This window comes from Myotis yumanensis, unplaced genomic scaffold (genome assembly GCF_028538775.1).
Source record: "Myotis yumanensis isolate MYYU_CA2020_CCGP unplaced genomic scaffold, mMyoYum1.0.hap1 SCAF_1, whole genome shotgun sequence".
NCBI lineage: Eukaryota > Metazoa > Chordata > Mammalia > Chiroptera > Vespertilionidae > Myotis > Myotis yumanensis.
In genome coordinates, this window is record NW_027223752.1 from 99,414,035 (window position 1) to 99,440,770 (window position 26,736).

General features: G+C 46.9%; 1 protein-coding gene across 2 annotated transcripts in view; it reads right to left on the reverse strand.

Moving 5' to 3' along the window:
* The window catches only part of CAMK1D (calcium/calmodulin dependent protein kinase ID), a 400,268-nt gene extending 373,921 nt beyond the window's left edge, over positions 1-26,347 (reverse strand). For both annotated transcript variants that reach the window (XM_070428392.1, XM_070428401.1), the window contains exon 1: positions 25,825-26,347. In XM_070428392.1, the coding sequence (XP_070284493.1) occupies positions 25,825-25,916 (92 nt within the window). In that variant the 5' untranslated portion in view covers positions 25,917-26,347. The remainder of the gene's footprint in view (positions 1-25,824) is intronic.
* Positions 26,348-26,736: the final 389 nt, after the last annotated feature.

The following is a 26,736-nucleotide window of genomic DNA, read 5'->3' on the forward strand; positions in this document are numbered from 1 at the left end:
TGGAAGAAATTCATAAAATGCATTAGCTGCTTCACACAGTACATACTTTTGTTTTCATCAGAACCTCAAACCATTCATTTTAACCTAAAAGAGATGGATAAATGACCACCTAGCCATTATATCATTACTGAATATGTGAGCCTTAAATTAGCCGGCAAGTGCTTTTCAAAAATATGTTGATTTGAGGGCACCGTGATAAAAATCAATTGCCCATTTTATAAGGGCAGCAATCACATGAAAGGCAGACTGCCATCATAAAAGAAAGGAACTGGGGGCCTACTTTCTGTTGTCAAACTGAAGTTATTACGTAAAATAGGCTACAAGTGTGACTGAAACCTTGCAACATTTCCAACCTTTATCTCATACTTGAAATCATGTGTTTGCTTAATTGGAAGCTGAAACATATCACAATACGTGCGCTGCTGGAGACAGGCCTCAGGAAAAAGGGTTTCACTGGTTGCAAAACCAGAGCTGCCTCCTCTTCACTCCCTTCCCATCCCATCCCCACTTACCATTATCCAGGCCAAACACTCACCTATTTCTTCTCACTTACACCCCTCTCCCATCATTCCTTGAAACAGAGCCCTAAGACACTATAGTTCAATGGCCCAGGAACTGTGACATCAGAGAAGAAAACACATGCAAATGCCTTCATTATTCCAGCTCTGCCAGACCTGTAGACAATAGCATCAAAGGGCTCCTTCTATTTGCTCATTGAAGGGAGAAGTGGTTGTAACTTTCACTTTTGTATCCACAAGGCCTATGACATAGCACTGCTGTGTGAGAGTGTGAGTGTGTGTGTGTGTGTGTGTGTGTGTGTGTTTTCTTCCCTCTTTCCAATCTGACACTCCAAATATTATTCCTGGCTACACTTTGATTTACCAGTCACCAGGATACTTGACCTGCCTACACCTTCTTATGCAAGGACAGCAACTTTAAATAACACCCCATTTTCAAAAGTTCTCCTAAAGGTTTTACACTGATGCATCCACTTTATGACACATTTTTTAAAGGATATCTAGCTGGACATTGGAAGTGTCACATTTGGCCATGAATCAGAGTGGCAAAAACTGGCCCAGGATGAAGTGATTTCAGCTAGCATTTATTGAGACCTTCATATACATACCACACATTATGCAAAACAGTAATAATAATAATAATAATAAGCTTATCTCACCAAAACCTCACAGCAATCCTAAACCATGTGCACCATTATTATCTCCAACTTATGAATTACAAACAGAAGCCTAGCATTATGCAGACATGTGACTGGTGAGTAGGAAGGCTGGGGCTCAGGCCTGGGGACCTTGTACCCCCATCCACAGAGCACCCATGCTTATAAGATCCATTGTAATGCTGAGAAAACCTGCAGGCCATAGCATTCTAGAAACACCTCAAATTTTGCAAAATAGTGCCTCAGAGCCCTGGCCATTGTTGCTCAGTGATTTGAGTACTGACCCATGGTCGTGGGTTCAATTCCCGGTCAAGGGCACACACCTGGATTGCAAGTTGGCTCCCTGCCCTCAGTCGGGGTGGGTGCGGGAAGCAACCAGTTGATGTTATACTTTCTCTCTCACTCCCTCCCTTCCACTCTCTCTGAAAAGCAATGGAAAAAATACACTCAGGTGAATATTAACAAAACAAAACAAAAATCAATCAACTAAAATATGCTTGAGGTTTTTTAATATACTCAAAAGTGTATGCCCATACCTGAGTAGCCTTTACCACCAGGATATCACAATACAAGACTTTTCCAAGTATGCAATAAACCTTAGTAATCAACAAACTACAGGGTGTCCCCCAAAATGTATACATACTTGTTTTACATTATTAATTCTGATGGATAAATCTGAAAAGAAACATCAATTGAGCTATCAGCTGTTAAATGTGTATATATGTTTCTTGGGACACCCTATATTTTACCTGCTAATCCTAAGAAAATGTTAATCAATCAGTAACATGTCTTTAATATTAGACTGAAAGAAGTAGAAAGAAGAGTTTTATAATTAAAAGGATCAGACACCTATGTAACTTGCAGAACCCAGTGAAATGAAAATGAGGGGTGAGGGAGACTCTTATTCAAAAAATATTAAGAACTTTAAGACAGAGGGAGAAGCGAATTACATGCCACCAGGGGACATTTGAGCACAGAGCTCTGTACAAGTTCAAAGGCTGCATGCCCAGGAAGCCGGCCCCAGACAAGATCGGTCTCCAGGACCCCCAAGGTCACTCGGAAAGAAGCTTAACAAACCAGCTGTGAATGGCCTGGAGCTCAGCTGCAGGTGTTGGAGGCTTTCTGTGGAATTAACCACATGCAAAATCGAAATCCCAAACTGGAATGTTAAACAGCTTGGCTCCTGATACTTCTGAATGTGAGCTCAATACAAGATACAGTTTTAACTGCTTCTTATGCCACGAAGTTTCCTGTGACAGCAGGAAAAGGTCATCTTGCATAGATATCATTAGAGAAACATATTTCAAAACATATCCTAAAGAGAAACAATGAGTAATGTCACATATCATGCTGGCATATCTTTCTTAACAGAGCAGGTGTTCAAAATTTTTTAATATTCCTATTGGCTATCTCCTGGTGTTTTCTAATTAATGAAAATATAAAGAAACCATCTGAGGTACATAATATATAATGAGGCCTTTATTGCACACTTAATAATGATTTTTTTTAATTACAAGCTCTGAGAAAAAGTAAATCTGATCTAATAAACTTTTGAAAAACACCTACAATACACTGTAACAAGAAAAGAGTTATTTTAGTGTGAGCAGAGCAGCAACAATAAAAAGCTTGAGTAAAGAGGGCTGAGGCGGTCAGAGACTATCTGTCTGTCCCCTGGTCGCTCAGCTCCCACAAGTAACCAGCTCAGCACCAGCTGGTGAGGAGGGACGGGGACAGAAATCACTCTCCTGTACGTGTTTTACCATTTGAAAAAGTAAAACAGACTTTGTCTGAATTTCTGGATATCTTCCAGATTGTTCCATGACCTTTTGCTAATGGATACCTAAGCTATAAATGATGTGTATTATTTTAAGTTCCAGAGAACACTTCATTCTGTTTGCCAGAACCCTGGGGTGAGCACTCCAGTTTTTTGTTGCTTTTTGTTTGTTTTGCAAATAGTTTGATTCGAAATCTCAGGGTTCTCTTGAGGTTTTAAAAATGATTTTATTCATTTTGCCAGTAGAGAAATAGCAACTCTGTAACAAAATAGATCCTTGACCTGCAAAATAGTTATTAAGCCCATTTCTCTCTCAGCTCAGGGGTTTCTGATGAGCTGAGCCAGCTCATAGGCTGCAAGCCCCAGCATCCCCCCTAATACAACTTCCCAGCTCCAGGTTCAAGGGCCAGGCCTCTGAGGTGCCTGGAGAGAAGGGTGGCCGGGGTGAAGTTCTGAGACTCAATAACAACAGTCACAACACACAAGCACACGCGTCTCCCTGCCGGCACCTCCAGGACCTGGCCGGTGGCGCAGATCACCAGGACACAGCCTGGAGAAGCCTGTTCCACCAGACAGCACAGCTGTGAGCTGCACACAGCCTTCCAGTAGCTCCTTCAGACACATCTAGTTCAGATCGCTGTCCTGTGACTTACGTGGCCTGGGGCTAGTCGAGCGATGGCGAACCTATGACATGCGTGTCAGAGGTGACACGCAAACTCATTTTTTTGGTTGATTTTTCTTTGTTAAATGGCATTTAAATATATAAAATAAATATCAAAAATATAAGTCTTTGTTTTACTATGGTTGCAAATATCAAAATATTTCTATATGTGACATGGCACCAGAGTTAAGTTAGGGCTTTTCAAAATGCTGACATGCCGAGCTCAAAAGGTTCGCCATCACTGGGCTAGTCAGTACTCCACCACTGTCAAGCAGTACTTATCTCACAGAGTTATGGATGGATTAAATGACCCGCCAAGCCCTGGCCATTTGCTCAGTGGTTAGAGCGTTGGCCCACAGACCAAAGGGTCACTGGTCTGATTCCCAGTCAAGGGCGCGTACCTTGGTTGCGGGTTGCAGGTCCGATCCCCAGGTGAGGAATAAAAAATAAAAAATAAATGACCTGCCAACCAGTCAAGTGTCTAGTGGTGAGCAGATATTCAAATATTGGTAGCCGTTATTATTCTTTTTCAAACCACGTCCACACCTTCCCACTAACACCAGCCTTGGCGGCCTCCTCGGAAATTCCAGTACATTCAGAAAGTAGGTGCTGGCAAAGGGGACACTGTGCATTTTTTCCCTCAGAAGTTTAGACAAGGAAAACTTTTATCTCAGAGTCAATGAATCTGGGACATCGGGACAAAGAATTTGTTAAATTCTAAGGGAGAGAACATCAGGAAATGCTACAGGACATGCCAAGGAGTTTCTAAATCCCCTCTTCAAGTTCAGCAGATAACACATCTCCTGAAGAGAAATAATGCAGCTGATAACTCAGCCAAGTACCTCCTTGGGTTTTAGCTCTATTAGCAAGCAGAAAAAAGGGAGGAAATCACTAATGGCCTGACTTGCAAGAGAAAAACTGAAAAAAAGTCAACCAGACACTGCTTCGGTGGTTAATCTCAGGACGGCAACAAGCAATCTTGTTTGAGTGGGAAAATCTCAAGAAGGAAAATAATAGAAAAGAGTAGCGCTTCACAGGAGGCCGCAGGACCCGGCCCCGGTGGCTGCCCCCTCACAGGAGGACGTGAGAACCCAGTATTGTTTCTATCCGTGTGGCCACCCTGCAGCGGAAGAACATTATCTGGAGCCTGACCACGAGTTTGCTTCCTCTGAGCACAGTCCCAAGGGCAGCTGAGAGAAAAGCCCCACAGATTAAAAATTCGCCCCAGCTAATCCACGGAGTGAGCGAACCACACATGGGAAAGTGGCGACAGTTTAGAGAGACGAAATCCAGGCTAAGAAAATATGGGCGGGACATTCTGAAGTGCTTATCAGTAATGAAAACATTTAGAAAAGCAAGCTTCCTAAGAGGCCACAGAGAAAATTTCATTACTCAAGGTTTTTAAAACTGAACCAGACAAACTCTCCACCGGTTATTACTCAGGTGCTGTGGGAGACACGGGGGAAGCCGCCTCTGCGAGAATGTCCCTCACTCTCAAGGCGCTTCCAGTCGTTGTAAACTGTCACAAAAGGAAAAACCTGGAACAAGTGCCCTCAAAGGTGTGAGTCTAAGATGGGAAGAACAGGAGAACCAAGATGGCGGCGTAGGGAGCGGACCTGTGTGTGCTGCTCTCTCACAGCATCATTGAAACTATCAAGTATGAAGTAAACAACCGCCACTCAGAACCATGGGGAAGTTGGCCCAGTGGGAGATCTACAACTGGAGGAAAAGAAAGAAGCGCAGTGAGACTGAGTGGGAGCTATGGAGGCACCAAAACCAGAGGTACGCAGTCACACGCCACTCGGGCTGCAAATGGATTCTCGGTTTTTTACGAACCCTCGAATCCTCTGGGCTTGCTCGGGGCGGGTCTCTGAGGCCCCAGATCCCACAGGGAGAGGTGGCCACAGCCTTGCAGTGGTCGGAGAGCGAGGGAAGCTCTGACACGCGGCTGCTCGCCGGCACTGAGGGACAAGAAGTCCTGGTGTCCCGGGGAGGCGAGGGGCGTGGAGACGCCGCCATCGCTATTTCCTCCACGCTGGCGACTCCCTGTGACCCCGCCCTACCCTCAGGGCTGTGCCAGAGGCACAAGAGGGAATGACTGTGTTTTTACAAACTCTCAAATCCACTGAGCTGGTTCGGGCGGGTCTCTGAGGCCCCAGGCCCCAAGGCGAGAGACGGCACGGCCTTCCAGCGGTCAGGAAGCGAGGGAGGCTCTGGCGCTCGGCTGCTCGCCGGCACTGGGGGACACAAAGTCCTGGAGTCCTGGATAGGCAAGGGGCTGCTGAGTCTCCGCCCCGGCGACTCCCTGTGACCCCGCCCTACGCAATTTACAATCCCATCTGGGCTGTGCCAGACTCACAAGTAGAAACGCCTTTGCTTCTGCAAACTTTCAAATCCACTGAGCTGGTTCAGGCGGGATCATGAGGCACCAGACCCTACGGGGAGAGGCAGCACGGCCTTGCAGCCATCAGAAAGCGAGGGAGACTCTGTTGCACAGCTGCTCGCCGGCACTGGGGGACACAAAGCCCTGGCAGAGATTCAAGGGGCCGCGGAGACTCAGCCAGTGCTATTTGCTCCGCCATGGCGACTCCCTGAGTCTCAGCCCTAATCAATTTACATCCCCATCCAAGCTGTGCCAGGTGCACAAAAAGACCCACCTGCGCTTTTGCAGCCTATCCCAACAAATTGCAGACTTCAACTGCTCGCAGCCATGGGAGACACATTCAAGAAGCAGACCCAGGAGAACCAGGATGGCGGCATAAGGAAGAGACCTGTGCGTGCTACCTCACACAACAACATCGAAACTACCAAATATCAGACAAACACCTATCATACAGAACCATGGGAAAGTTGGCCCAGTGGAAGCTCTACAACTGGAAGGAGAGAAAGAACATTGAGACTGAGTAGGATGTGACACCAAGTACAGAGCCCAACCCAACAAACTGCAGATTTCAACTCCTCGCATAGAAAGAAGCGCATTGAGACTGAGTAGGATGTGCAGAGGCACCAAGTACAGAGCCCATCCCAGCAGGCTGCAGATTTCAGCTCCTTGCATCTGGGAGGGACGCAATCGGGGGGCAGAGTCGGGTCCGGGGCCGGCCAGGGCTGGGCCTGACTCGGCCGGCACTGTGGAACTGCTGTACCAGCAAGCGCACAAACATGCCCACTGGTCCCAGTCTCTTGTGGGGCGCTGGGGGACAGCAGACAGGCAGTCTGTGCACTTGGTGGAGGGCAGGAGTGCTGGATGTTCAACCACCAGGAACGCCTGGAGATTTTGTCAGGTGGGGAGCCGCCGGCAGGGGACAGAGGGCCAAACTTCCTGTTTCCCCGGTAAGGCTGGGATGGCCCCGGTGAGGTCGGGATGGCCCCGGTGAGGTTGAAACGGCCCCCGTGAGGTAGGGACGACCCCGGTGAGTTTGAAACGGCCCCCGTGAGGTAGGAACGACCCCAGTCAGGTCGAAACGGCCCCGGTGTGGTAGGGACAACCCCGGTCAGGTTGAAACAGCCCCGGTGTGGTAGGGACAACCGCGGTGAGGTTGAAACGGCCCCCGTGAGGTAGGGACGACCCCGGTGAGGTTGAAACGGCCCCCGTGAGGTAGGGACGACCCTGGTCAGGTCGAAACGGCCCCGGTGTGGTAGGGACAACCCCGGTGAGTTTGAAACGGCCCCCGTGAGGTAGGGACGACCCCAGTCAGGTTGAAACGGCCCCGGTGTGGTAGGGACAACCCCAGTGAGGTTGAAACGGCCCTGGTGAAGTCGGGACGGCCCCGGTGAGGTTGAAATGGCCCCCGTGAGGTAGGAACGACCCCGGTGAGGTTGAAACAGCCCCCGTGAGGTAGGGACGACCCCGGTCTGGTAGGGACAACCCCGGTCAGGTCGAAACGGCCCCGGTGTGGTAGGGACAACCCCGGTCAGGTTGAAACGGCCCCCGTGAGGTAGGGACGGCCCCGGTGAGGTTGAAACGGCCCAGGTGAGGTTGAAACGGCCCAGGTGAGGCTCAGACGGCCCTGGTGAGGTTGAGACTACTCCAGTGAGGTTGGGACAAATAAAGGGGACCAGTATGGACTGATGAACAGGGGTAGATACAGAAGCAGAGCAACATTGAACAGAATGTTAAACTACAGTGGGAAGCCTGGGGAGGGTTGGGGGGGGGGGATTAAGAGACCAACTGAAGGACTTATATGCATGCATATAAGATTAACCAATGGACACAAGACACGGGGCGGGGGGGGGGGGCGGGGGGTAGGGGCCGGGGGAATGTCAAGGGGGGGAAAAAAGGAGACATATGTAATACTCTTTGTAATACTTTAAGAAATAAAAATTATTAAAATATTTAAAAAGAAAAAAAAAAAAAAAAAAAAAGATGGGAAGAACAGAGGCAGGGAAGCCTAGGTGGGCTGCGTACATCTGGGGAGACCTGGGAAGACACCAGACTTAAGTGGGGCCCTGGAGAACTGTGGGGAGGGTGGTGGCCGCAGGAGGTCCTACAGACAGGACACACAGGTTGGAATAAGGCCAGCATCTCTGTAGGACTCGGGGGACTCCATCTCTCATTTGCCACTGAAGCCCCAGCTGGTACAGCATCAGCCATACATCAGAGCTTAACAACCACTGGTTAATGGCTACAGGACCGCCACTGGGAAGCAGTTCAGTAGAGACGCTGCACTGGAGGAAAACCTCAGCTACCAGCTCATTTGATTTGTCTCTATTACCTCTGTTAAAAATTATATCCCTTTTCTGAGAACCCCTAAGACACTTAGCACCATGTCTATATCACCTTGTGGGTGTATGGATACTTATCCGATATTCTCTAAGTGTTCAGAGGGCATATTTTTTAACATAATTTATCCCCCTTTCAGAGGAAATTTTGGGATTTTGATTTTTTAATGTTTTTATTGATTTGAGAGAGAGAGAAAGGGAGAGGAGAGAGAGAGAAAGAAATATCAATGATGAGATCCCACACTGGGGATCGAGCCCACAACCCAGTCATGTGATGTGCCCTGACCGGGAATAGAACCCTGGTTCATGGTTCTCAACCACTAAACCACACCTGCTGGGTGAAAGGAAGCTCTTTTTCACTTACAATTTCTAGAACTTTCTTAGGCAATAGCCCAGCTCACCGTCCCTAAGCCCCAATTCTGGCAGGGGCCCCTCTTCTTGGCATCCATATCATATACCCCCCATGGCAGCACTATCACACTGAATTGTAATTACATATTTATTTGTCTCTCTCTCCAGAAAGTTCCCTAAAGACAAGAACCAGGTTTTTTTGAGGAGGAGAGGGGGATTTGTTTGTTCAAATCAGCACTTCCTTGGTGCCTAGAATGGAGAAGACTCTCGATCTGTTGAATTTTTTTAAAGAAAAAATGCTGTGGATTTAGTTTCATAATTCTCAAAAGTCTTATCTGAATACTGCCTGAGGGGAATAAATGAAGGCACATCTCCAGATGGCTTTGACCAGACAAACCCATTCAAATTTCTAGCATCAGTAGTTAGTTCAAGTTTCTCTCATGCCTATGGGGCAGACAGGGCTTACCAAGAGGGGCCCAGTTTACTGGTTGTTCAATAAACCCAGGAGCTTTCCACAGGGTTAGGATCTGTCTGGATACTACCCCCACCCCCAGCCATACTGGGAGCCCACACAGCAACCACCAAACTCCAGCTTCCTGGAGAGCTTCTGAAGTCACCCAGCTCGCAGGACCTTCAGCATGAACCAAGCTTTCTGGAGGTCCCTGCATCTCATGGCCTATTCCTACAATCCCAGGATAAGGTTACACCCAGGGGGTAGACATTCAGTAATTTCTACAAGAGAGGACAGATACCAGAATAGCCTGGGACTAGAGGGAAGACTCAGAGGCTGCCACACCCATGCCCCCATTAGACCCAAAACAGCCAAGGTGGGGCCTTCCACAGGCAGCAGGCCTAGCCCCTCCCTCGCCTGAACCACCTGAGCAACAGAGTGGCTGCAAGAATGATGCCGCCAACAAGAAGACAAATCACATTCTTCTCAATTGGGGCTTCCACCTGGACCGACCAAATCACAATGAGTATGGTCATCAGGGCCACAGAGATAGAATATACCAGGCCTTCACAATATTTCTCAGAGTAAGATTTCAAAAGCTATTTGCTGAATGAATGTACAAATAAATGAATGCTATGATTCTGGGTGACTTTCCTGCCTCCAATCTCCTCTTTGGCATAATCAACACCACTACCATTCTTTAATTCTAATCCAACCCCTGTGGTTTTCAAAAATTCTTTCCCATATCTTTCTCTAAGCTCATTCTAATAAAATATAAACTCTTCAACACTGTCCTATAAATGGCTAATAGTGCTTAATTTCTTATACTTGAGAAAACGCCATTAGCCAAAGGAATGGTTCTCTAATGGTATTCCTCAAGGCATCCACTAAAGAGATTTTTCAATGAAGTTGAAATCACACAATGAGACCTAATACTTATTCACTTAAAACACTAAGTCAGTCCCCCTTTAATTAGCACCTATAATATGTAGCATGCTTTATATCCCTTACTGTTTTTGCAACAAAACCTCACAACAAGCTGGAAAGGTAAGTACTGCTATCCCCACTTCAATGTGGGAAAACAGAAACTCAGAAAGATTACGTAATTTGCTCAAGGTCTCTCAACTCAGAAGTGGCACAGTTAGGATTTGAACTTGATTATTGTAATCAAAGATAGTGCTCCTTCTTTTGTTCCACTTATCCTTCATTTACTCAGCAAACTCAATGGAACATGTGGGTGTCACATACGAGGTAGGTGCCGCCTGTGTGTGAGGCCTACTCCGCTGGTGCACGGGAAAGCCTGCACACAGGCCTTAGCCCAGGTTCTCCTGACTCAGGTCTGAGACCCTGCAGGGATCAAAGGAGCCTGTACTCTGCTCTCAGGTCTCGGGTTCCTTCCCAACAACTTAAGGACAATTGGCCTGGGAGCTATACCATGCAGAGGGACCCAAGGCACCCACTGGGCATGGCTCCAAATTCTCTGTGGAGCCAAATGCGTCCTTGAGAGCTCATTTTACAGCATCCACAAGTGAATTACAGAGGATACAGGAACGGAGAGACAATGACTGCAGCAGGAAACCTCTCACGGGCCTGGTTTCTTCTCTGGTAATCACCGTTACATTGATGGTGATGGAATGATGCCTGACGTTCACTGCTACCCTCATCAGGGAAAACACAAGAAGAGGCCTAGCCGAAGCACCAGAGTTGTGGATGTGGCCATGAGTAACTGGGGGGGCCTCAGGCAGGCCACTTCAGCTCCAAGCGCCTCAATTTTATGGCCCACAAGATGAGGGAGATGGCCTAGCAGACCTCCATTTAAGTTAGAAAGACTTCACCTTCTAATCCCAAGAATGAGTTGAATGTGAACACAATGTTCTAAAGAGATGTTAACTTGGAGATTGCAGGGTGAGCAATTTGGCAGAAGGCAGGACTTGTGCCTGTAAGTCTCGTAGTCTGTTCAGGTTACCATAAAAAAATACCATAGACTGGGTGGCTATTTATATATGTATTTATTTATTTATGGAGAATTTTTGTGAGTTTATTTGAGCCAAACTGTGAACAATTGCCAGGAAGCAAAATCTCAATGCATTCAGATAAGCTCCAGAGAATGGCAGTTTTGCACCTTATTTTGTACATTAAAATCAAAAGAGAAGATGCAAGTGGGTTACTTGAAGTCCACTGGTGATAGATTTGGGAGGTGGGAGAAAACAGAACATGGAAACCTGTGGGAATGGATGACAAGTAAAAGGATAGTCACATATTTCTTTTACTTAGGTGGGTACAGGATAATTACCAGTCAGCAATTAATATGATAACAATAACAAAGAAAAGACTTATGGTCTCTCCCCTGCTGCATTGGTTGTGTCCTGAGGGGTCTGGAAAAGGAGGAGTTACCATGACATTCGAAAGGTATGTTATCGTAGATTCAAAAGATTATAGACAGGGTCAGTTAAGGTAAAGATTGACTTTTATCAGGGAAGATTCTAGCCTAGGACATAACTACCTGCCATAAACTTCTTTTTTAAGAAGTTTTAATTTCAGAATATTCTTTGTGGTTATTTTCGGTCTCTGAGTTTTCAAGGCTGCTACACAGGCCTTCCCCGAGCTTGTCAGGTTAGTATGTGGCCCCTTTTCAGTCTACACATCCCTTTTGGTCATAAGTCAGTCCAAAGGATGCATTGATGGCCAACCTTTTGGTTGGATAAGGAGGTCCTGATGTGCTAGGAAGGCTCATTCCTAAAAAGTCTCAGTTGGTGTTTGTCTAACTAAACAATTGACCATTAGGGCTGGGTCAAGACTGTAACCTTGGATAGAAATCAAGGCAGAATTTTTTTTCCCAAAGTGAAAGGCAGGTAAATGGGAGGCAGTCAGGTCTTACGGGCCTTTATTAAGAAAAACACTCTGGATCATTTCTAACCTATAAGCTATTATGATCCAGGTTTTGCTGCCTGTCTCACTATTTAATATTTTGCATCAAGTATAACATTCACTTATAGTTTAAGTGCATAATATACACCTTTTCAGTTTTTATAATCTGACCAGGGATGGGTTTCTATTTACTATGGATAATTTACTTCCCATTGGAAACATTAAGGTGCAGTTATTAATCTGATTATCGCTAGTTGTGCAATTGGAAGCTGTGAGCTTACAGGGTGTCTGTGTGTGTGTGTGTGTGTGTGTGTATGTGTGTGTGTTTAATTGGGGCCAAGGCTATAAGAATATAATGCTGTAAATTACAATTACCATTTAAAATTCCAGAGGCCAAGAGGATGAGGACAGTAAGAGTTTTATAAGTATATTTCCAGCCATGATTTTATAGCCATTGCAGCTTCTATTGGACTTAATATAGTTAGTAGTCTTTGTTGCGTTAGGGGGTAAGCACACTTTCATAATTAGGTTTTGGGGTTTATAGATAAAATTCCTTTCTTAATATTTATTTCTCTTTTAATTTTATTTTTTGCAATAGCATTTTTCTACATTTCAAAAGAGAAACCATAAAAAGAATATTATTGATAATACAAAAAGTTATCTTATACACCTTCAGTAGTTATTAACAGTTGAGGTATATACATAGGGTTTGAGAAAAGCCTAAAGAACAAATATAATTATTATTAGTACTAATATTAGCAGCAACATTAATTTGTAGGTATACAGGCCTTGTCAGTGTCTCAGGATGGCTGTCTCTGTCTGATATTTGGGCTTTCCATCCTTGAAAAGTCTTTGATCACTGTAGATGGAGGCAAGTGTCAGTGACAGGGGCAGATGTCCATTCACAATTAGGCACCTGATAAGATAAGGTCCCTTCCAACACCAAGTTCACCTGATTCGGCAGGGAACCAGCTGGTTCAATGGGCCCTTTGCTGGATCCTAGCACCTGGTCCAAGTGTGGGGGGTGGCCCTGGGTAAGCTTCTTTGGAATCCTGCCACACTATTCCAAGTAAATGTCAATGTAAGAAATATTCAAACCTATAGAGAATTTTGGTGAATTTATTTGAGCCAAACTGTTGACATTTGCCAGGAAGCAAAATCTCAATGGATTGAAATAATGTATCTCTACTGGGTGGCTTTTAAACAGACAATTCTCACAGTTCTGGAGACTGGAAAGTCCAAGATCGAGCTGCTGGCAGATTGGTGTCTGGTGAGAGCTCATATCCTGCTTCATAGACAGCCATCTTTTCACTGTGTCCTCAGAGTGGAAAGGGTGAGGGAGTTCTGTGAGGTCTCTTTTATAAGGGCACTAATCTCACTCATGAGGGCTCCACCCTCATCACTTAATTACCTCCTAAAGACCCCCACCTCCTAATATCATCATCAACTTGGGGGTTAGGTTTCAACATATGAATTCTTGGAAAACAAACATTCAGTCCACAGAAAACAGTATTATTTCATGCCACAAAGTGACAGAAGCTAAGTTCCTCAGTCCTGCTCCAAGCAGGAAGAGTCAGCCACACCTGGATATGAATATGTTTTACCTCCTTCTTCCCAGGTGTATAATTAGCCCACTGGAGGTCAGTTAAACAGGGTCTCCTGTTGGCACCAGGTTCTGTCCCACTGCCGACTGTACACATTTAGAAGTGGCAATGAGGGTAGAGTCAGTCAGCACGACAATGACAATAACCCAACCACACCATCACCACCACCAAGCTAATGCAAAATACTGACATGGTGAAGAAAATCAGACACCCACAGCACTCAACAAAGACCACCAGCCCTATATCCAGAGCCAACACTCAACCCATGTACATTGTTTCAATCAGACCAGATGGCAAAACATTGAAATGCCTTCATACCGCTTAGTAAATACCTATGGCTGCACCATTATCTCATAGGTCCCCCACAGCTGACCTCTGGGGCCTATCCTGCGATCTCCCCACCCCCTTGAGCAAGCATGTCAAACTCAAAGGCTAACACGGGCCAAATAAAGGAGGCATGCGGCCCCTGAGCCACGAGTTTGACATGCTTGCCCTGGAGGGACTGTTACCAGCACTCATCCAGCCAACTAGTCAATACTTACTGTCTTCCTTGTACTCTTCCAGATTTTCAAATTCTCTACTAGGATGACATGTTGCTTTCATAATTTTTTTACGTTTCCCTTAAGGTACCAATCACTTAAACACCAAGAATAAAAAGAACACACACCTGAATAGAGCCAGAAAAAACATACTGTGCAACGCTGGTTTTGTGCTATGCTTTCAAAGTTGACTGTGGCCCAACTTCTTTGGAAACCATGCCCCAAAGATGACAGCCAGATTTCAAAGAGTGCACGATACTAACATTTATGAGAAAGAAGTATTTTTAAAGCTATAATCTTTATAACACAATAATACCTTCTATTTGTATAATGCCTACTACACATACTTATCTCATTTGGGACTTAAAAGAGTGTGATGTAAGCAAGTATAATTCAGGTGTAATTATCCCCATTTAACAAACAAGGTAATCAGGATGTAGAGAAGATAAGGCCAGGATTCCACAGTTCCTAAATGACAGCAGGGACTAAACTCAGATCTCCTGGCTCTACTTCCGTCAGAGGTGTGTTCGCGTCCCTTCATACCCACTCATAAGAGCCTAATTCAAGAATTTTGCAGAAGATTGTTAAACCATGGGTAGCTCGAAATTGTTCCAGGTGGGAGTATTTATTTATACCATGGAAATCAACAATTATTACAAATCAAAGCTGATTTGCCAGCACACAACTGATTCCAGTGCTCTCCTTACAGTACCATGACAAGTCCACAGAAGGAGGGGCTATTTTTTAATCCTGTTAGTATTCTCTATTCCCCTCTACTCTGCTAACCAGCTGGTAGTGCATGACATGGGAGAAAGATCACTGACTTCCATCTTCATCTGCCACTTAGCAACTTTTCCACCTAAGTCATTTAACTTCACTGAACCTCCATTTTCTTATCTCTAAAATGAGGACGATTGCTGCCCACTCACAGGGCTGCTCTAAGACTCAGAAGGAAGCATGCACATACCGTAAAAACATTTTGCAAGCTGCAAAACACCACATGGCTGTGGAAAAAAGTATGGCAGTACTTCAAAAATTAAGCCTAGAATTACCATATGATCCAGAAATTTCACTTCTGGGTATAACCCAAAACAATGAAGACAGAGATTCAATGAAATGTGCATGCTCACATACACAGACGCATTATTCACAAGAGTCAAAAGGTAGAAGCAACTCCAAGTGTCCATGGACAGATGAATGAATAAACACAACGTGTGCTATCCATAGAATGGAATATTATTCTGCCTTAAAAAGGAAGGGAATTCTGACATGTAGTAGTATATGGATAAACCTTGGGGACATTATGCTAAGTAAAATACGCCAGACACAAAAAGATAAATAGTGCATGATTCCACTTCCATGAGGTACATAGAGTAGTCAAATTCATGGACACAGAAAGCAGAATTGTGGTTGCCAGGGAGTGGGGGAGGGGAAATGAGGAGTTAGTATTTATTGGAGGTCAGTTTCCTTTTGGGAAGATAAAAAGGTTCTGGAGATGGATGGTGGTGATGGTTGCATAATAATGTGAATGTACTTAATGCCACTGATCTATACATTTAAAAATGATGATGATGATGAATCTTATGTATTTTTACCATAATTTAAAACACACACACAAATACGAGGTCTTGATATTATATCCCAGTGTCAAAGGAGCTGAAAGAGCACCACAAAAAGCCAACAATATTTTTTAATCATTACTAGGACCACAAACTCCATTTTTACTGACCAAGATAACACAGGTAGGAAAAACCCAAGCAGTATCACTTCTACAAGGTCTTCTCCAAAAGTTCATTTTAAGTGTAGTGTTGTTAGAGGGACATCTTAGAGAAGTGAACATTTTCATGGTAGTCAGGACCCTACTCAGGCCGAGAAGCCTTGAGCCCCTGCTTTGGCTGAATTACAGTGTTAACAGCCCTGGCCTGTGCCTGAGAGCAGAGCCTGTGCCGGGGACCAGGGAGAGAGAGGAGAGTGGGACTGCCTGAGGCTTTCCAGGGCCCAGGCCAGCGAGCCCCCAGTTTTGTGATGGCTGAGGTCAGTGAGCCTGGGGCCATCTCCTCTCTGGGCCTTCAGCTTCCCAAGCTGCAACCACCTGAGCCTCCTCAGTTCCTCCCAAGTTCCAAGATTAGAATTACCCGTTTTCCCTCCTGTCTCTCATTTAAACACTAATTCTTTCCGGTTAAGTGTGGGAGACAATGTACTTCCTTTACAATCCCTTACATCATAAAAGACTGTCCCTCAGCCTATGTAAAGATTTTTATATCTTCTAATGCTTTAAGGCAAATGTCAAGCAATCACTTTTAGCATGGTTAAAGAAGTGTCAGCCCATGCAAGGCGGAGGCAAAAGTAGATTTACAATTGATTGTAGGAAAATAATACAAGAATCCTATGTAATAAAAGTCTAATATGCTAAGTGTCCAGTCGGCTGGTCAGCCGTTCAACCAATCAAAGGGTAATATGCTAATGATATGCTAAGGCCACTCAACCACTCGCTATGACATGCACTGACCAACAAGGGGCAGATGCTCCAACTGGTAGGTTAGCTTGCTGCTGGGGTCTGGCCCTTCCGGACTGAGTGAGATGGGCCGGACACGCCCTGGAGCCCTCCCACAGTCCCTCCCTGGCCGGCCAACCTCCCGCATTCCTCCCCAGCCCTGATCCTGCACTGATGGAGTCCCTCAACCTGGCCTGCGCCCTCTCGCAATCCGGGACCCCTCGGGAGGATGTCAGAGAGCTAGTTTTAGCCCGATCCCGCAGGCCGAGGGACCCCATTGATGCACAAACTCGTGCACCGGGCCTCTAGTTAGTAAAAAATAATACAAGAATGAACTCTGTTTCGCGTACTCACAACTGTAAACCTACTTTGTCCCTCCCTGTGTATGGCAGGGGACCCTGGCCCTGCCTGGGGTGTCTGCAGCCTCCACCACTCCGCCAGACCTGCCACTGTGCATAGCTTCTCTTCCCTCCACTCACACATTTTCTAAAGCTACAAAGATCTGGGGGTTTTGTTTTGTTTGGGGGGAGCTTTTCCTCCTACAACCCTGTGGGCCATAATGGGAGGAGACAAAGTTGTGTAAGAGGTAGGCAGGAGTGGGACTGTCTGAGGTTTGACTGAATATGTAACCTTCAGGTATCCATTTATAGCACCAAATCCAAATCCAGTTTGGTGTAAAAGCAATTTCAGTGACGTGTGCTGTGGTTACGAAAGACAGAGAGAGGTCCTCTCAGCAAGTAGTAACATCAACTACTTTCAGCTTGGGAGCCTCTTCTTGCCTGCTCACCCCACTGTAGAGGTCCCAATAAATTGTGACCCAAAGACCAGGTTTGGCCATCAAAAGGGCTAAAATAGGTCAAGATGAGGGATATCTCCCAATTCAGTTATCAGCTCTCCAAGATCATATCTACATCCTGGGACCTGGGACATTAATCTTTTGAGATCATCTCTCACACCCCATCCAACAGTCCCCTATAAGGATGTGTTTGTTTTGTTTTTTAAATATATTTTTATTTATTTCAGAGAATAAGGGAGAGGGAGAAAGAGATAGAAACATCAATGATGAGAGAGAATCATTGATTGGCTGCCTCCTGCAGGTCCCGCACTGGGGATCAAGCATACAACCCAGGCATGTGCCCTGACCGGAATCGAACCACACCTCCTGGTTCATAGGTGGATGTTCAACCACTGAGCCACACCGGTTGGGCTTTAAATAAACTGTTACAAATGTTTATGTGGTATATGCATATATTTGCTGCCATTTTTAAATATCTAGATTTTAAAACTCCACATGTAAAGATACTGTAAAAAAAAAGTGACTTAAGTCCTTCTAATAAATCAAAACATTATTTTGATTTATAAACAAAGCAGAAGCACTGAATTGCTTAAGAAAAAAGCATGTTTAAGTTGAAGAAGGACCACAGCTGCACCAAGACCTCTGTGCCATTTGAGAAGACAGAAAGTACAGTTAGAAAAGACTCTTGCACAGCTGATGTAGATGGAGACAGATTAACACACACACACACACACACACACACACACAGACACACACACACACACTGGCTCAGGGTGCAGGAGCAGTGCAGAGGCAAAGCTGATGAGATAACTGGAGGAAAGAACGAGCCTGTGATATATGGCAAACTAGGTCACTCCACCACACGAGCTGGCCCAGAGGACGTTTCAGACTGAGTCCCTTGGTTAATGCTAGCACTCTATGCACTAATCACCCTCCTGTGGGGAGCAAATGCTGAATGGCTCAATGGACCATCCAAATCTGAGCAAATGGCCTCTAAGGAGCAGTGTTCCAGCACCACAGAGACCAACGAGAGAGAACTAGCATTTACTGAGGACATATTCATGGGCCATGTACAGCACTAAGTAGTTTCCACCACCCTCGTTTAATCTTCACTACAATCCTTAGATTAAGTGCTGGTCTTATCCTGTTTTATAGACAAGGACATGAGGCTGAGAATAGCAGAATAATTTGCCCAAAACCTTAAAGCTAGGAGAGAGTGGACCCAGAATTTGCATTCATGGCCTGGTGACCTCAGAGTCTACATTCTCAGCTGCTCAGTACTGTGCTGTGGAGAACAACCAGAAATTGTCCTTCCCTGGCTGACTGACGACTTGTGATGGTTTCTCACCACAATTTGGGAGGAGGTTAAATATGTACCATTCTGTATAATCGCAACAAGAGCTTCCAACATCAATTTCCAACAGATACTGATACGTTTTTCCCACTGTACTGGCCCTAAATGTCCGAAGGTAGTCAACATCAACCATAGCTGCTGACGGTAGCTAAATTTGATGACAGTTGCTGTTTACTCAATCCCAATTATGTCCCAGGCAACTCATGCACTTCACTGGACCCTTACCAGAATCCCACGGGGCAGCAGCTTCCATCTCCATCTTATCTGGGAAAGATTAAGGAGCCTCTCCAGACACTACAGCTATGAGTGGTTGTGTTGGAACCACCTTTCTATTATTTCTATTCATTGACTCCCCAACCTGGCTGCAGCCAATATGCTGTCTTAAAGATTTATCCTCAAGATTGGTTTAACCAAGATATAGAATCTGTCTGTTTCTGAGCTTCGCTGAAATAGTAGGAAAAACAGCACAAGACACACAGGTGATTGCTGGAGACGTGGAACAAACTTGGTCTGCCATGGAATGAACTTGGCCTGTGGTATCCATTTTGAGATTACTCTTGGTCTCCCTGAATAATTCATACACTGCATAATAAGCATTTTTTAAATCAAGAAGGATCTAATAAAAAAATGAGTTCAAGTGATCTCCTGCACCACCGAAAGTAAAGGGGACATAACCACATGAACTGGCAAAGAGGATCCTGACAGCATCTCTCCCAGAGTCCACATGTTGTCCTAAAACAGCCACATAGGCACTGGATTGGCCATCTTGAGTCAAAAGAGAAACTTGGGTCAGCTGACTAGGGCACCAGGCTTCATGCTGGCCACCATCAGTCCACAGTGGGCTTTGGGCTCCCTGATGATTCCTGTGAAATCTGATAAGGATGGAGGCTTAAGGTCCTGGGGTCTGCCATTCTGGGTGCAAGTTGACCATGACAAGTCCCCACTGGACCAATGCCTAAGCCCTCCCAGAGGAGAGAGAAGGGGAGAGACTAGAGGGGATTTAAGAAGATTTATCTGGGGGAAAGGAAAGATGAAAGGGGATTATGGAGACCCAGCCAGAGACAAACCTAACAAATTAACCCCTGAAGTCCTCCCCTGAGAGGACACTAATATCTGCCAAGCCTGATTATTGTCCATTCAGTTGCCAAGTTTGAACCAGGAATGCCTACTTGAGACAGTCCTCATTAGCCCTTCAGGGGACAAGCTCTATCCAAAAAATGCAATTTCCAAAATCCCACCCTACTAGTCAATAAGGACACTAGAGTTTGTTATCTCTTTTCAATCAAGAGACATTTTTGGCTTTTCTTCTCCAAAAACAGTATAAAACATCCAATCAAAGAAAAGAGTGGCTAGAGTTCTCATACTTATTATTTTTCACAGAATTTGGAAGATTCAAATTCACCAATCAAGTGAGAAGTTACAGGTTCTAGGCCTACCATCAAAGTGATCTAGATTGATCATTCCAAAGGCAAAACGCAGAATTTTCACAGAAAGTTAAGCAGTTCTTCCAGCTGCTAAAATGTCTAGCCTATCCCAACTTTCTCCCTGTGACAGAAGAGGAGATACTTCAAAGCCCTTTCCAGACACAAGCTCTTGGAAGGAAGGAAATTTACCTTAAAATGCAACAGGCCCCCACAAAGAGAGCCCAGAAGTCCAAAGGGCATGAGCTTACCCTCTAAACCAGCGATCGCAACCGGTGGTCTGTGAGGTCTGAAAGGTTGGTGACTGCTGCTCGAAACTGTACTCAAGAGCTTCCCAAAGCACACACAGATGCTCAGAAAATCCTTGGAAAAACTGACCCAAAACACCAACGGCACCATTCTTTCAACCAAAAATCCTTGGAGAATTTCATACCTCATATCCAATCCACCAACAATTCATATTGGTTCTCCTTTCCAAATAGATCCTTTACCCAATCATTTCTCACCACCTCCATCGGGACTCCTAGTTCTAGCTCACTATCATCTCTCCCCTGCATCATTGCAATGGCCTCCCAACTAGTCTCCCCACTTCCGCCCTTAAGACCACCAGTCCCTCAGCACAGCGACCATAGCTATGATGGACACACCTAAGTCATATCAAGTTGCTCTGCTCAGAACCCTCCAATGTTCCCCAAGTTTTTAGAGCGAATGCAATCTTTACTATGATCCATAAGGTTTACTGAGCTCCCCCATACTTCCCTTCTACTGCCATGCCTGTCTCACCTCAGCTCCCACTCTCCTCCCCCTGATCACTCCAGGCTCCTTGAACACCAGGCCTCAAAAACACCAGGCCCTCAGCCTTTGCTGTTCCCTCCAACTGGCATATTCTACTTTCAGCTCTCCCAGGGCTCCGTCAGATCTTTATTCAAATACAAGCTCCTCAGTGAGGCCATCCCTAGCTACCCTGCCTCAAGCTGCAATCCCTCCACTCCAAAAAACCCCTTTCCCTGATTTATTTCCCCCTAATGTGTGTACTATATAACACACTCTGCGTTTTACTTATTCATAGTTTTTATTTTCTGACTCCCTCACCAATAAGCTCTAGGAGAGCAGGCATTTTTATCTGTTTATTCAGTACAAATACCCCCACCCAGTGCCTAGAATATAGCAGGTGTTCAATAGATATTTCTAAATGTATGAGAGGCTGAATTGATATCATGCCTCAAAAGAAAGGTGGCGGTGGGGAGCTTCTAATAAATACTGCAGCTGGGATAACCTTGGGTAGGAATCTAGGGACTTCCCATCTTTATTTTCCTCTTGGTAATATGCTTTCAAATACTTCTCCCAGACTCTAAAATTCAGAGTAATCCCAGAATAAATACTATTTAAAAATCCAGGCAGTCAAATATATAAACCACCTCAAGTAGCTTTGCAGTCTCCCTCTCTCCCCCTACATAGACCCCAAGAAAGAACAGCTGAATCTCTTTTCCATCTGGGCCTTCAGATAAATAAATCATCTGTCCTCATCAGGTGTACTGAATGAGCAATTTCAGAATAAAGAATATAAATATTATACTAGGGGGAAAAGACAGCACTTCCCCACAGAAACTTCTATTTGTACCCTTCCTAAAGCAGCACCCAGCAGGCTCTCATTTAATGAAAACGGGAACACACTATGCTGCTAACAGTAAGTTGGATAAGACTTCCTGTACTTAGCTATCTCGCTTTGCTTTTGGCTTAGACATAAAACTGCCCCTCTAAACAGGAATCGGCTGTACCTAGTCATGCATGGGAAGCTCCTGGAGAACAATAGCAAGTGCCTTCCTTGTACAGACGAGCCTTAAAGTCTCAGGGTCATCAAGGCACTTGAAAACCATCTCACCTTCCCTGCCTCGCTGATTTTAGGGATGAGGCGGCTGGGCAAATGACCAATCAACCCACAGGCTACACACCCCATAGCGGCTGAGCCAGACCAGGCACCCAGGCCCACATCCTCCACCGTGCCTGCTCCAGCCCCGCCACAGACAGCAGTTATTTCCATGGAAAATGTTCAGTCTCTAAGAAAAGCATGTATTGATGCCCTGCAGAGATGAAGATTGCTTTCTGGGACATGCCAGTTCCTGCACTCCAGGGGAAATGAGGCCTATTGGGAGAATCCTTCTGTGTCCTGCCAAGTACTAAGGCCTTCTCTATTCAGATACTGTTCATGACGTGGAAATTACAGAAGGACTTCCATGAATCTAGGGTGTTTCCTGGACACCATGCCAAAGCTTTCTTCCCATCTGTATGCTTCCCCAAACATCATGTTTTCATTTTCTTGTTTCAGAAGTTGTTAAAAGATATCCACAGCGAGGTGGTCTGAGAGCCTCAGCAAATACACCGACAGAAATGTTTACCACTCCCAATTTGCTGTTACATAGCATTTACCTTCTCTCGTAGTGTGCCAAGGATCTGAAAACATGTCACTGATTAATAACTAGTAATTAAGTCTTACCACCTTATCAGGAGATAAGGTTAGGTTCCAGGATTCCCTCTCAAAGGAAGCCAGACTGCAGCCTACAGGTAAGAAAGAGGTTTGTCCTGAGGCCTGACTCAGGTGTGTCTGCTAACCCAGGCCCAAACCACAAAGACGGTCCTTTCCCCTCTGTTCTTTGCTTCCTCAGCATGGTTTCCCACCCTCTTGAGCAAGCTTTCACTCCCATTTGGCCTCACCCTCCAGCAAGGGCCCTCTGACCACACAGCCTAAATAGCTAGACCCTAAAGCTTCAACAGTAAGTGTTCAGTTCTGCAAGGAAAGATACCTGGGTTAGGCAGCCAAATATCAAATGACAAAGTTTGGCAGAGTGCACATCAGGCCTTTACAATGCTTTATTTGAAAAGCATTTTAACACTGCAAGCTGACAGTCTGGCTCCTGGCAGGGCTTCTCTGCCTTAGGATCTTAAAGGCATATGGTGAAGGTGTGACAAACAAAATGACTGAGCCTGCAGAGTACCTTGGAAATGAATCCCAGTCGTAACCGTTGATGCCTTTGATTTATGCTAGATTTCATTACTCAATATCCACAATGAGGGACTGGAAATGACCTCTCTATTTGGACGCAGGACCTGAACCAGGGTGAAACAGGCATCCTGAACTTCAAACCACTTCTAGAAAGTCTGAGGAGACAATGTTGATAACCCCAAAGCTTTGAAATGTTACAGATTTAGATAGCAGGTTGCCCCACAATTATGTTTTCTTTACATTAAGATTAGCTTTCCAAATACTAAAATTAAGTCACGTTGTTATTAAACATTTGCCATTACATAACCCACAAAGTGGCTCAACCCTGTATGGGTAATTATGAGTGGTTCTGTAGATTCAAGTATCAGCTACATCACTTAATATCTAGCTCATGTTTTGCAGGTCACTTACTCTCTCTTGCCTCAGTTTTCCTATCTGCCAATTGGGAATAATAGTAAATACCTACCTCATAAGGTAAGCACTTAGTATGATGCCTGCTACATAGATTTCATTTAATAAAGTCACATACAATTACTATTATTATGTCAATGAGTAAAAACGTTTTGATCATTTTGTTTGTTTTATCCTTCTAGAACTCCTGCCAGCACTACAGGACCTCAGTGGTAAACTCCTTGTCAAAGACTTTTTTTAAGCAGAAGGCAAAGCTTTGGGACCCCAAAGAGACCCAAACCCAACTTCACAGGGAACATGGCCAGAATCCAAGAGATTGTTTGCAAGAGCTCTACAGTCTCTCCTGCACCAGAAGACAAATCCCGTTCTTCCCAGAGGTGGAAACACCGCAGTCATCCCCAAGCAGCTCCTGCAACTCAATGAAGCCACAGCTCAGTGAGCCTCGGAGGCAGCCCGCCACTGCAGAGGTGCGGCTGTGGGGCTCTCCTGGGGAGCAGGCGTCACTTAGGGGACACTGCATCACGAAACCTGGAAGGCCCAGGGACCATGAGAGGCACAGGGAGGGAACATGAGAGGGGCTCAGGCAGCGACACACCACACAAAGGGATGCATTTTCACATGAAGGGACTCCACTCTCTCCAGTCCCCTGGTCCACAGTCACATAACCCCTTTAGGGACCACAGTCAGGGCTGCTTCTCGTCTCTTGGTAGCCTGAGCATCTCAGAGTCGCAACCCCCGTAGGCCCAAATAAACCTCAATGGCAATTTTCAAAAATTCTCTCCAAAACTCACCCCTTAACTGGCCATGCTTCGAGGCAGCCTCAATCCCCTCATTATGAACAGACGGCATCTGTTCTGTTTTCACTGCAACAAAGATGGAAAGTGTAGACCCACAGGTGCCCTCCCTGCAGCAAAGCACAGAGCTAGGAGACCCTGTTCTCTGCCTCTGCACGTGTGCTTTCCCAGGAATCAGCAGCATCTTGGGGAAGGCCATCTTCAGAATGAAATCTAACTTCATTCTGGGGGACCCACTATAGACATTGGGGGGCAGAGGTCAGGAAAATGACCAAACAATAGCTAAGGACCCTGGGGTGGAGCAAAGACAATCTGGGTTTCAAAATATGATTCTGGGGAAGCAAATAAAAACCAACACAAAGAGGAAAAGAAAGGAAAGAAAGAGCACACTGTTTATCCTACGAAACACCTCCTTTTTCTCTTCCCAGCCTCCATGAATCCCTGCAAAATGCCCAGTTCATGTGGCAGCTGTGTGTGAATATACACTGACAGATATTGATCAGCAACAGATATTGATCTCATGAGGGGAGAAAATAACTTGAACTTCAGATTGATCCAGCAGTGCCTGATTCTCTTTCACAATCAGCCTCCCCACCCATTCTCTGGCGCTTAAAACAAAATAAACAAAAAACAACTCCTGGGCAGAAAGGGAACAGCAGCTCAACAGAGTGGCACATGCTTGCTGCATTCATGCCATCGACTTCTGATTATCTCTTTCTTGAGGCGCAGCCACCAGCATCGGACTAAATACCGCCCTGCAGAGCAGCCGCCTGCACAGCGACACTCACAGACCTTCGCTCGGAGACAAGCACCCCAGCGTGCGTGGCTGAGCCTCTGTGAAATGGACACACGCTCCGTGAGGCGCGTGTGTCCACACATGACCCTGCACACTGCGAAATCCTTCCCTTCCACACTCGCGTGGCCACCCAACGTCTTGCCTACACCTCGTAGGTGCAGGTGGTCATTCTATAAGAACACAGGATGGAAGGACAGAAATGGGAGCGACCGAAGCTCGATGTCTTCATGACCACGTCTCTCATTCACACGGTGCGCCCTACACACGGTGAATAAACGCGCACGGCCAGCAAATAGAAGATCCACCATCTCAGCCCACAGTCACGCGTGAAGAGAAAGAAGCGGAGAGGGCGGCGTGGTCAGGGGAAGTGTAAAGCGGCCCGCGGTGGGGCTACCCTCCCGAAGCCCAGAGCTCCCCGGCCCGCAGCCGTGCCCACCCCTCCGGGGACGCAGACCCACGCGGTGGGCGCGCGGGGTGCTCGCGGAGCCGAGAACCCACGACGAGGACGTGGCGACCGGCGTTCCTGCGGCGGTGGCGGCGGCGTGGGTGACAGCTAAGCCGCCTAAGCACCCGCGGCCGCTGCCCCTCCGCCCTCTTCTCCCCGGTCCCCACTTACGTTCCGAGGGTCTCCTTGAACTCGAAAATTTTCTTGATGTCCTCCGCTTGCTTTTTCCAGGAGGAGCTGCCCTCGCAGTTCTCCCGAGCCATGGCAGACGAGGGCGGCGCGGCCGGGCGCGTGGGGCCGGGGCCGGGGCGGGCGCGCTGAGGAGGGGGCGCCGGGGCGGCGAGCGGGCGGCGCGGGGCCGGGGTGTCCCGGAGGTTGGCGCTGGCGGCGTGGGGATGCTCGGCGCTGGAGCCGGAGGAGACTGGCTGCGGCGGCAGAGCTTCCTCTTCTGCAGTTTCCTCTTTCACTCTCGCCGCCGCGGTCCCTCCCTGGCTCGTATTTCTGCTTGTCTCAGGCACAGACTTCCTGCTGCCGCCGCTCGCCCGGCTTCTTTGCCGCGGGTTGCCAGCCTCACTTTCTGCTACTTTCTTGCCTCCCTTCTCCGCCTCCCGGCCGCCCTCCGGCTCCCTCCTCCTCCTCCTCCTGCTGCGGCGGACTCCCCGCCCTCCCCGCGCGCCCCGGCCGCCTCCCCGCCCCCCTCCTCCCCGCCTCCCGCGCTGCCGCCTTCGGGGATGTCCTGCGCTCCGAGCGCCGAGGCACCGCCGCCAGCGCCCGGCCCCGCTCCCGGCCGCCGCGTGCGCCCTGGGACCTGAGAGGGGGCTGGTGTGGGGACGCGAGCAGGTGCGGCGCACGGGGGCGCGGGGGCTCGGCCCCGGGGGCACTTTATTCTGCAAAGTCGAGTCGCGGGGACGCGAGGGCTTTCCTCCCCCGCGGCGGACGGGGGCGCCTCTGCGTCGCGCTGGGCTGCGGCGGAGCGAGGCGGGGCGGCGACGGGAGGCCGCGGGGATCCTGGGCTCCCTCTCCCTCCGCGTCCCAAGCACCGGCCCGGGCGGTCGGGAGCTCCTGCGACCCCGGGCTGCGCGG